The following is a 12,349-nucleotide window of genomic DNA, read 5'->3' as shown; positions in this document are numbered from 1 at the left end:
AGGGGTGCTGGAAAAAATTGATTCGGCAAAATACATCTCGATATTACGTTGCGCGATTCTTTAATTGATTCAAAATGCATCCTTATCATTTTTTTTTTTTTTTGTTCTTTATTATTATTTTTTATTTCTTTATTTTATTTTATTATTATTTTTTTTTTCATCTTTATTTAACTAGGAAAGTCTTTTCCACTGCAGGAGACATTGTAACTGCACAAAGAAGTGAGCTGAAACCTGGGCATGTTGACCAGCTTGTGTTTTTTCAATAAAATCTAAAAAGAAAGTACTAACTTTCTGCATTTATTTGTTGTTCTAGGCATATACCTCAGTCAAGTTGCACTAAAGTCAAAGTTGGTTTAAAAGCCACAGGCAGATTGTATGTTATTTTTTTATTTTACATTGTATGTTATTTTTTTATTTTACATTTTTGACACATGGCATGTTAAAGCCAATGTTTTGAGAGTAAAATATGCCAATAAAATATATTTTATACATAATGTTCTCATGAATGTATACACATTTACAGATTAGTTGTTTGTTAAGTCATATATTAAACAAAAACAATCGCAATAATTGCCTTATACTTTAATATCGGGAAAAATCATATTGTGACCTATGTATTGGGATACAAATCATATCGCCTGATGCTAGGCAATACACACCCCTAATAAATAGCATGTCCAGTCCAAACCGGTTGTTAAGAATTTCTGAAATTATTAAGTGACCTCTAGATGATCTGATTATTTTTATTTACTTCTAATCTAAATGTATTTTGTCATTGTTATTAATGTTGTTTTGAACCCGCATTTGTTTATTAGTTACTGGCTGTGAATATTTTGTGTTGGGAAAGCAAAAACAGCTCCCTGAATACAGGAAGAGGTTTAGGACACTTTATTTATTATTTATTATTATTATTATTATTATTATTATTATTATTATTATTATTATTATTGGGGAATCAGGGTTGGGCCTGAGCAAATTTGGTGCAAGTTGGTGGAAATTACATTGAAGATTTTATAGCATTAGCCTAGCATTAGCAGTAGTTGAGCAATAGCATTGACCATATAGCATTATCATTAACCGAGCAATAGCACTTTCAGGTCACCCAAGGCCACTTTAGAGTGCATAATAAAACCATAACAGTGCATCTATTTATCTTCTTATATCTATAAAGCAACCTGTCTGTCTGTGGCTCAAATATCTCTGCGGTTCAGGGACAGACAGAGCTGAGACTTTCAACATGGCAGCTGCTTGGTTCAAGGGTGTGCAACGTCTGATTTGATTGGACGCCCCACCTCCTGAGTCAAAAGACTCAGTGTTGATGTCATCAGTCCTAGCTCTACTGTGATGATGTCATCAGTTATAGCATTAGATCATTGGTCCTACCTCCACAGTGATTCCTTGCTTTTCTTATTTTGGATATCTAATATTGCAATGTTCCAATTTATATATATATATATATATATATATATATATATATATATATATATATATATATATATATATATATATATATATAATTAATATTATTATTATAGAGAAATGTCATCAGTCCTTACCTCTTAAAAGTGAAGTTTTTTTTGATTTTTATTGAACTGTCAACTCTGATTAAAAGCAAAAAGCCATTTAGTGATAGTGAACACAGCACTGTCTGATAATTAAAGTATTCAAAGAGTGGCACCACATGGACACATTCAGTACTGCAAGGTTTACTGTGGTACTTTTACATATAAACTTTAATACATATTAAGTGCATCTTCACAATCTTACTTGCATTTTCATGAAAATGCTAAATAATATTAGTTATAGGTTTTCATGCGCTTCTTACCAAATTTGTGAACTGTAATGTTCAGGGTCTTCTTAGGAACATGTATCTAAGCACTAAGGGTGTACTCACACTGGCAACCAGGGCCGTTCCTAACCAGCTCTGTGCATGTGTGAAACCATGGGGGGGGGGCATTGTCTGGCCTGCGTAGGTGTGAACTGCACCGCAGGGGGGTTAACGGCCCGATGGTCCTGCTGGAAGAGGTGGTCCAAACAGCGTGCCAGACAGCGGGACAGTAACGGAGTGTAGCAGCTCATCATCAGGTCCGGGTATTTCCGAGGGTATAAATATACATATAGACACATATTACTGGTATATTAAACCAGAAAATAAGGAAATGGGACATTTTACTGCTGCAAATGTGTAACATATTACTGGTATTTTGTGGACAGGACACATGTGGTTGGCTATTATATAACCCAGAAAAAAATGGAAATTGGACATTGTACTGCTGCTAATGTATAAATAATATAAATATATATATATATATATATATGGTGTTTCAGTGTTCTGGGACACATACTCACAAACTCTGTAGAATGAAAACAAACACAGTGTCTTGAGGAGCAAAGTGTAGTGTATTAATTTATTCATCTAAATGTAACCAAAAACAGAACATCACAAATACAAGCCCAAATAAATGAAATGTCTGAAAGAAAGGGTAATCATTTTCCAAACAAAAATCAATAAGCCAGAAATAAAGTGCAACCTTTTGCAAAATGTAACATGAACCTTAAAAACAAAACATTTAAACATTGGAAGTACACGGATGGGAATATTATGACAGCAGAACCTGGAACAAGACTGCAAATTGTTGCAACTATTTATTTATTTTTAATCTTATTTTAGTTCTCTTCTTAGGTCGTGTCGTGTTAGTGCACATGTGGCAATACCAATTTTCAGTATGTGGAGTTCCTGTTAGTCCTGCATAACTATAATGAATTGCTCAGAAATCTACATGTGTCCTGTTCTCAAAATACCAGTAATATGTTACACATTTGCAGCCTTAAAATGTCCCATTTCTATATTTTTTGGTTTATATGGGTTAATATACCAGTAATGTGTTTATATGCATGTTTATACCCTCAAAATTACCATGGATTTTGGGTTTTACTCGGACCCCTCATCATCACGTCTCTGCAGATGAAGACCCTCCGCTGCACCTCAGCACTTTAACAACTCACTAATTTCATAATTTAAATAAACTATTTCTACCTTTGTTTTTCTGTTTGCATGTCGTTTGCTTTGTATTTAATAAAATGGTTTCTCCAACAGTTGGTTAAATCTACACATTTATACTGTATATAATGCACATGCAGGATGATGTTTAACAATAATCAGTAAAATTAGCTGTAAACACATTTTGTAGAACTAAATATAAGGTTATGCTGTGAACAGAAAGAAAGGAAGACAAGCCAGATAATTCTAAACTTTAGAATATAATACAATCATAACTTTTAATCATAAATATGACTCTTCTCAAAACAACAAACTTTGATATCTTTGTCACACAATATCTAAGCTTCCAGTGAATAATTTACAAAAAAAAAAAAAAAAAAGTTCACTGATGGTGACATTGAGATCTCAATGTCACCATCAGTGAACTTTTTTTTAATTTGTGAATTATTCACTGGAAGCTTCTCTGGTGGTGTGTGCAGTGGTTGTTGTTATTATTATTATTGTATGAAGCCAACATTACTGCAGCTCTGCACATCATTGTTGTCCTGTTAAAGTATTTTTATACAAAGACTTAAAAACAATCTGAAATTAATGATGACTCAAGTAAATCACCTTTATTATGCATTATAACAATCTGTTCTTTAAGTCTCTAAATTATTGAAACAATTAAAAACATCTCCTAAAAAATAAAATTACAGAAAATTAAATAATCATTTAATATACATTTCAATGTAGAAGTGATGGGTCTAAACCAGATGATGAAACTAGGATCAGCTCATGGTTTTAATGTCCAGGGAGGGGCGTGTCCACTCTGCATGGACTTAAAGAAGAAGAAATAAAAGAAGAGTTAGATAATGTCATGTTCATCAAAAGGAAAACTGAATGTGATGGAGATAAATATGCTCAGATGGACACAAACAAACACACAAATACTCTGTCCTAAATTGTCTCACACATTAAAAGCATCTATTTACACTTATATTAATGTACACAAAGACTAGCTCCACAAAATCAGAACGATATTTATTGATCCAGAAATTAAACAGATCTTACCTTTATAGGCTCAGTTTCATCCTTTGTTTTCAAATCCATTTGAACCTCCATCCATGGTGGTTTTTATCGTCAGAGTCTTTCATTTTTAATAAATCCACCGTTATTTGGTCTGTTTTAATCTCTCTTTCTCACTCACTTGGTTCTTTCTGTTCCTTGTGTTGATTTCGTCAAAACAAAGCAGCATCTTTAATGTTTCCGTTACGTGTGAGTAAAATTACCGCAATGTACCGACACTGGCTGTAAAGAGCAACTTATTATCTTTCATAAACTGGTGGAATTTCTCCGATAGAACAAATATGAGCAGAGTTACGGTCATTTAAATTAACGTGATGCGTTCAGGGGCCCTGGGAAACCCAGTCCGTGAAAAGAGCACGTGTCTGGGTAAATCTTGGTTTATAGTTACCCTACGCAACAGAAAATATGAAATTAACAGAATGTACTGTCAACAACAAACCCAGAGTCGCTTAATGGTGACGTAACGCCATACGTGTGTCATAAATTAACGTGATGATGCGTTTCTCTGTGGGAACCGAATTCAGCTGGTGATCACGTCCGTTCTACCGTGTCAGAAAGGGGGGGGGGGGGGTTCCTGCTGTGAGCTTGGAACGGCCCCAGTTGCCAGTGTGAGTACACCCTAAAACGTCAAACTGAAATGCTACTTTACCATAAATAATGAATATAACATGATCTGAATGCTGATTGGTTGTGATCTCCAAAATGATAATGCCCACATATAAAAATATATTAGTATTTAAAGACTAAAAGTGTATATAAATCACAGCAAAAACATTTCTGACATGGGATATTAACTTTTATGATTAAACTTTAGAGCTATCATTTAAAGTAGTGGTTCCCAACCTTTTTGTTCCATGTTTATTGTTCCTTTTTGCGTTTTCATCGTGTGTACCCCACCATAACTTTACATGTCGTTTTATTAGCGTATCATCAAGCTCTACTAAACTCCTTGCTATGCCTTCACATTGGTTCCCTAAAGATTAATCCACAAACTCAAAATAATGTATTAATAAAAAACAATGCAACATTCAGATGATTACTTCAAAAGTATTGTTTCCTTTGAAAAAAATAAAAAATAATAAAATATATATATATATATATATAGCATACTAATTATTGTCTCCTATTGTCAGAAGCGTGATTAAATGGCCTTTACACTTTGTGGTAAATAGTAATGTGAGTTTGTCCAAAAATAGAAGACAAAAGAAACTAGGAATGTTTTCCTATTATTTTGAAATTAATTGAAAACTGTTTCCAGGTACTTCCTGTACCCCTTGGGGTACATGTACCACTGGTTGGGAATCACTGATCTATAGTGCATGTGTGTTGCTTTAAAAACAAGAATGACCAGATTAGATTTGGGGTTTGTTTTAATTAAGAGCCAAACACACAGTATGAATGTGCAACTTTACTCTATGTAATCATATTCCAATCAGATAGGTCAAAAAACAAACTGATATTACAAATGTGATAATATAAATATTCTCTATTTTTTTGTACTATTGGTGACACTTTTAAACTAGAATACACAGAAAGTTTAGTCCTAGTAACACAGGCTGTGGTGCTAAACAAAACATTGTAGATTCCTGTTTATTATAATTACTGAAGAACAACAGTGTTACCAGACTGGATATATATATATATATATATATATATATATATATATATATATATATATATACACACACAAGTGAACAAAGAAGGTTACTTGGATGGTAAAGATTAACATAAGCGTAAACCTATATAAGTAACAATAAAGCTATTGTCATTTTTTATGCTAGTTTAAAGACATTAATCAAGCACTGATTATTCTATCATCAATAAAAAACAATTGTCACAATAGGTTTGATATAGGAAAATCTTTATTTCATTAAAATACAGCATAACATGAACACATAATAAATTCATAAACCACATGTGCTTCAGGAACACACACCACTGACCCATATAACTCAGCACAATCTATTTGTAGCACGACTGTAACTTGAGACGAGCAGGTCTGGTTACATGGATTGGAGGATGGATTTGTGTGTGCAAACACATTAAACTGTCACATCACTCCAATCATCTGACCAGGGAAAGGCAGGGACACTTTGGCCATTGTCAACATCCAAAATCCAACTTCAGGTCATTTCTGTAAAGAAAGCAGAATTAAGTTAAAATGTGTAGAATATATGATAAACACCAGAATATAATATGTTGGTTTTCGAGATATGAAAGGATGTTTCAAAATCTATTGAGTGAGGCCATGTTTGGTTTAAGTGTGAAATCTAAGACAATAGTGATTATTTGTAGGGGTGTCCTGATCCAATATTGATATCTGATATTGGTCCGTTTATCAACCGGAAAACAAATATCAGATTTTAATCGGACTGCATCTAAAATCTCCGCTTTTAGAGCTCCGATAAGTTTTTGTTGTTTTTGTCTCCGCCCTCAGTTGTTCCCACTATATATTGACAATACAAAAAAAACTGAAGTGAACTTGAATTGCGCACTATTGTTCTCTGTTTGAGAAACATCACTTGATCAAGCCATTTCTAACATTCCACACTACAAAATAAGTAATAAAAGTATGTATGGTTTTGCGCTGATAACGTATCAATATCGGCCAACACTCAAGACTGCAATATCGGTATTGTATCGAAAGAGGAAAAAGTTGTATCGAGACATCCATAATTATTTATTTGGGATGAGTGATTTCCTTGTTCTACTTAGTCAGAGTGTCTACAATTTTATCTACAGTTTTGAAATAGTATTTTATTATAGAGACGGTCAGTTTAAAAAAAAACCCAAACTATTAAATTACTTTTCCAAGGTTTTAGTTATGGTGGGAATGGGCTTCCATAGAGAAGAGTAAAGGTAACAAGAAAACAGACGTATTGCTATTATTATGGGAGGGTAAACAGTTACTAGGTAATCCCACAAAGCGGATGACAGCAGTCAGCAATGTTCTGGATCACAATGTTCTGCAGTAGTGATGTTGTTTACCTCGGTGCTCCTCCCATGTGAAGGCCTTCTGAGGAGGAATGCACATACACGTAGGCCAGTGTTTAACCGTGTGAAACACGCTGAGCTCTCACCTGTAAAACCACACTAACGGCAGAGCCGTCAGCACGAAGAGCTCTTGGTCCTCCGTCGCTTCAACTCGCTGTTCTGGAACTTCTCCGTGATCTTCCTCTCGTGTCCTGCGGGGCAATGGCGGTTCGTGTTCAGCTCCATCTCCTTCTTGGAGCGGCCTTTGCCTCTGGAGTGGCCCGGGAACTCCTCCACGTTGTAGTAGTCGTACTGGTCGTAGTGGGCCTCCTCGAAGGACACCAGTCTCTCTATGTCAGTCGCCATTTGGACACACGGTGAGCGCACAGCAGCTTGTCTGCAGGAGGATTTCAAGAACGAGCAAAACAGATGATGTCACCCTGTGTTTATATGCAGACAGTCATGTGACCGAGGCCACTGAGGCCACGCCTCCTTGGTCAATTTTTTTTTTTATTACCAAGGAGGCGTGGCCTTTTTAATCGATAGATAATGATTTTTTTCTACTTTTTATTCTCTCTTTTTATTCTGTCGAATGTCAACACTACATGAAGTGCTATCTTTTAACGACAGCAATGCATGTTTTGTTATTGCAATTAAATAAATTAATTTATTTTATTGCATAATTGTGACCATCACCAGCCCTCCCTAAGGAAGGGTAAAGAAACCCTTTATTAAAGGGAGAATGTAAAAAGAGAGCAGTGTTACACCTTGGTGTGGGGGAAGGGAACAGGGAAGAGGGAGTCGGGGTAGGTAGGTAGGTAGGTAGGTAGGTAGGTAGGTAGGTAGATAGATAGATAGATAGATAGATAGATAGATAGATAGGATACTTTATTCATCCTGAGGTACAAAGGAAACAAAAGGAAAGTATAACATGTAATATGAATGAATGAATGAATGAATGAATGAATGAAAAGATACTGTACATAAGAAAGGAAGCATAAAGAAGAAGAAAAAAAACCTGAAGTATATATTTTTGTTTTGTTTGTTGTTTTTTTTTTAAACCTTTTCATAACTTTTAATGATAAGCTTGTGCTTATGTAACGGCAACTTTTTGTTTGGTTCAGTTGTAATTACATATGGTTATATATAATACTGGACTGAGTACAAGTAATTTTGCTGAATTATTCTAGGCCTGGTTTCCTACAGTAATAACACTGTAATCTGAAGTCTTTATAGTGTATGATCATTCCTAGACTGTGCTCCACTTAACTTTCTGTTGTCATTATAGTTCATAGTACTTAACTATTGCAGAATAACAGGTTTTCTATGGGTTTGTGTAAAGCTCTTGCTCTTGCACACAGACTGGATATGAATGATATAGATCACATCCTTTTGTAGATATTCAGACAGTTGGGGATTTCTTGAAAAGCCATGTCATCAATGTCTGGCTAAATAGTTCTTCATCATAAAAAAACATTAACTTTTTTGTTTCAATATCACATTTCAGTTTTAACAGACTACTGGGATGATATAATCTGTGTAAAATGTTGAAATTGATTGCGTTTATTTTGAAGGGGATAGAACATTTAAAATAATTGGTTTGTATTTTAGAAATAATAATAAATTAACCCTTTGAAAAGTATTTGGGATGGATTTTTTTGTATTGAATTGGTGGGAAACAAATTTGATTGACTAGATATCTGATCACTTTTTTTCCCAAAGTTTTAACCACCAATCAAAAGATTACACTGGCCAGGATTAGCATTTACATTTTTTAAAAGTAGATCTTTTTACAGTTTGGAATAGCTTTAACCATAGTATTGAAAAAAATGTTATTTGTTATAAAGGTTTTATTTAATATTGAGCTTTTGAAATAAGAAATTAATATTATTTTGAAGGGTGTGTATCCGGAAGTGGAGCGTATTCACTTCCGGGATTTTTTTAACCACATGTTCGAACGTACTGGGTTGTTTTCGTGTTTTAGGTCTTTAGTCAACCAGGATAATGCAGATCTGTACCGTGTGCAGCAAACAGGCGCCAAAATATAAATGTCCTGCCTGCAAAATACGATAGTAAGTACTGTTTATTTACCCTGACCTATATTAGTCAGCTGGTTTAGCTATCTTTGTACCGTTAGCTGGACTGTGTGTAGTGAAGCTCCGAAGTTTTATAGAGAACAATTAATGACATTATGTCTGTTTTTAACTCACGTTTACTCATTTATCGAGCGCTTATTTAATAATGTATTTGAAAATCAAACCAGAATTTAGAGCAGTGGTTCCCAATCTGGGGTACATGTAACCCTAGGGGTACTGGAACACCTCTGAGGTGGTACATAGAAGCATTTGTCAGTTTATTCATTTTTTACATTGTTACGGCAATTATTATATTAATCATCATATCAAATGTGTGTTCATATGTACAATTGCACAGTGACTGCATTATTCATTGTACTGCATACAGATCATACAGGAAACAACGATCTCAGGAACACAACTAGGACAAGGACACATGGCCAATGTTTCTGTTCTGATAAAGAAACTGAGTCAGCCTCATCAAACTGGCTGGAACCAGCTCACTGAAAATGAAGAAAAACTACATGTCTGTGAGACGAAAGGCCAGAGAGAGCCTTTCCCAGAACAAAGAGTTTATTGATTGAAATGTATCTCCAGGATGGCCGAGTGGTCTAAGCGCCTGATTCAAGAAATCTTCCTTCCGCCGCCTTTGTCATATATATTTTTTAATTTTAACATATTTATCACGGCAAATTCCACCTTTAAAAATACATACACAAAAATAAAACATTTTTGGATATTTCCTGGTTTAGGGTTAGGGCTAAAATAAAAGGGTTAGTGATGTAGCTAAAAATAAATATGAGCTAAAATAAGACTGACAGAACTTTTAAGTCACATGGTGCACCTATCACGTCACCTAAACTGGCCAATGAGAGGCGTTCCGTATGAATAGACTGGCAATCTATTCATACTTTTCCATATGAATAGCCACTGCCTTCACAGAACTGGTGTGCACGCTTTTGTGACGTTTCTTTCCCCTCCAGGAATCGGGACTTTGCATCTGTATTTTTTAATTGCATCATCCTTTTATATTTTATAAAGTATTTTTCTATAAAGCTGTCTTAGCGTGTAGTTCATTACAAAGTGCAAACATTATGGGTTTAACCACAGGATATCTGAAAACAGGCCACGACAACAGTATATTTTTTTTATATGCATATATATATATTTTTCATCAATCAAAGCAGAACTAAGTAACTTTTTCACCCTAATAAATCCTTGTCATGGTTCCTGTGAGGGTAATACTAGAATTATGGGGTGCTTGGGGGTCTTTCATATCCCCCTGCTGTCTCTGGCCAGAAAACCACACTTTCAACTTTCCCTGCCTCCGACCTGGTGGCAAGAAGTACTGCTTTACGGCAGCCCAATACAAACTAATGCTAGATTATGACCAGCCCTGTGGCTAAACACGGTTGTCCACAAATTCACTTTTCTCAAACTTATATCACGGCGGAGCCAGCAAAAAAAGGCAGAGAAGACCTTTGTCTGAGCAATGAAGCAACTTCATGTAGTGACAGCTCAGCAGCAACACACAACAATCACACACACTGTCGTTGCGGCGCCGCGACAACGGCGTGTGAGATTGCGCTACATGCACCATCAGGCAGCACACACACAAATATCCATCCATTTTCAGAGCTGCTTTGTCAGCACACATCACACACATTTCCACACTCCCTTCCGTATTACTCCCACGTAATTTATTTTACTTGTCTCTCTTCCTCATACTGGTCACATGGGACTATATGTGTGAAAGCACCCTTTGTGTCACTGTTGTATTAGGATTTTTTCAGTGATCGGTTGCTACCGTCTTGGGAGAGTAAAGGTGCGCATGTAACTGTGGGGTGGGGCAGGCGGTGGGGGGTGTGGAGTGTTTACGACAGTGGCATAACCTTTAGGGGGAGGACTAAGCGCAAATTACTTATTTCTGCTTTATTATTAATTTGTGGCACAACTCTTTAAAAATCCACCAAAAGGTAAAGTTCAAATTCTAAAACCAGCAAAACCTCAGAAATAAATGAATAAAAAGGCCAAAATTCAAAATGTTGGATAGGACACAAAAAAGTTTAGATGAGTCTTCAGACACAAATAAATAATGCATAACTTAAAGTTTAAGGGGTACTTGGGGCAAAAAAGTTTCGGAAACATTGATCTAGAGTGTATAATGTGACTGACCTGTTATTTTTCTTCTTCTCAGTTGTTCCCTTGGCTGCTACAAGAACCATAAAGGTATGAGTTCAGTGTTAATTGTAAATGTATGTGTCTTGTGCTCTCATTGTAGTAATGGTTTGATCACAAAGTGATCCATTAATCGTCTGTATTTTTCTGTCCGCAGACGCGTGTCTTCCTGTTGAGTCTAAAACATCTGAACCTGAAGAGAAGACAAAGTTGAGCTCTGGTAATGCTGTGATTTGAAATAGATTTAGTTTTTAGTGATCTACCTTTACAGAGAGAACAGAGGGATGCCTGAATATTAAATAATGTGACTTGTACGCTAAATTAAAGTGAAAATTATTAGAAGCAGCACAAAATGTCTGTTCTTTAGACTTTCAGGTTAGTGAAACTGAGCAAAAATGAGACTGAAATATACAGACCATGAACCTTTGAGGATCATAATAATTCAATGAGATTTATCTATTGAAATACTGAAATTAATTACCTAATTGAGAGATTGAAGATGAAATGTTGAGTTGATGGCCTGCTCAGGTTTTAAATCTCTACTTTTAACTCTTTGCAGAGCGGTGGACTGTTGAGGATCTTCTGCATGAAGATGACATCATTGACAAAGTGCCAATACAGAAGCTCCAGCTGTTGGGTATTAATCCAGCTGCTTATTGGCTCTCAAATTAATCTTTCTACTGCAAAAAAACCCCTGTGTACTTGAATGTTGTTTCTTTTTTCAGGTCAATCAACAGAGCTCAGAGATCTTCTGTGCAACCCTCATTTGAGACGGTTGCTGCAGTCTATCGACACCGCAGAAAGCAAAGATGATGTCATGAAAGCTGCAATGCAGGAGCCTCTGTTTGTTGAATTCTCTGATCAGTGTTTGAAAATTCTGGAAAATGAAAGCAAGGCATTATTAGCCCATAAGGGAAAAGATTCTTGAAATTATGCAAGTGTATAAAAACAATATATTTTGTTAATAATGAATTACCTGTGCCATGCGTGTTCATGTTGTATTGTACGACATTGAAGCTTACATTAAAGCGTTATTCTACATTATTAGTATTCA

General features: G+C 35.4%; 2 protein-coding genes across 2 annotated transcripts; one reads left to right on the top strand and one right to left on the bottom strand.

Annotated features, from left to right (window-relative positions):
* Positions 1 to 5,913: 5,913 nt before the first annotated feature.
* On the bottom strand, positions 5,914 to 7,492 carry LOC114475428 (nuclear protein 2-like). Its single transcript, XM_028466200.1, has 2 exons — positions 7,150 to 7,492; positions 5,914 to 6,203 (listed from the first exon to the last, which is right to left on the bottom strand). Exon 1 carries the CDS (start codon positions 7,406 to 7,408, stop codon positions 7,178 to 7,180), a length of 231 nt encoding a protein of 76 aa, XP_028322001.1. The 5' UTR covers positions 7,409 to 7,492; the 3' UTR covers positions 5,914 to 6,203; positions 7,150 to 7,177.
* A 638-nt stretch (positions 7,493 to 8,130) lies between these two features.
* On the top strand, positions 8,131 to 12,339 carry znhit3 (zinc finger, HIT-type containing 3). Its single transcript, XM_028466199.1, has 5 exons — positions 8,131 to 9,114; positions 11,315 to 11,346; positions 11,453 to 11,515; positions 11,855 to 11,932; positions 12,021 to 12,339. Exons 1-5 carry the CDS (start codon positions 9,047 to 9,049, stop codon positions 12,221 to 12,223), a joined length of 444 nt encoding a protein of 147 aa, XP_028322000.1. The 5' UTR covers positions 8,131 to 9,046; the 3' UTR covers positions 12,224 to 12,339.
* The last annotated feature ends 10 nt before the right edge of the window (positions 12,340 to 12,349 follow it).

The sequence above is a fragment of the Gouania willdenowi genome, chromosome 14, assembly GCF_900634775.1.
Source record: "Gouania willdenowi chromosome 14, fGouWil2.1, whole genome shotgun sequence".
Taxonomy (NCBI): Eukaryota; Metazoa; Chordata; class Actinopteri; order Blenniiformes; family Gobiesocidae; genus Gouania; species Gouania willdenowi.
This window is presented reverse-complemented; position numbering and strand designations above follow the sequence as displayed.

Excerpts from the sequence above, each read along its gene's own strand:
- znhit3 (XM_028466199.1), top strand. The coding sequence starts at position 9,047 with ATGCAGATCTGTACCGTGTGCAGCAAACAGGCGCCAAAATATAAATGT. Across the intron at positions 9,115-11,314 it reads CCTGCCTGCAAAATACGATA|TTGTTCCCTTGGCTGCTACA; the intron begins GTAAGTACTGTT and ends TCTTCTTCTCAG. Across the intron at positions 11,933-12,020 it reads ACAGAAGCTCCAGCTGTTGG|GTCAATCAACAGAGCTCAGA; the intron begins GTATTAATCCAG and ends TTCTTTTTTCAG.
- LOC114475428 (XM_028466200.1), bottom strand. The coding sequence starts at position 7,408 with ATGGCGACTGACATAGAGAGACTGGTGTCCTTCGAGGAGGCCCACTAC.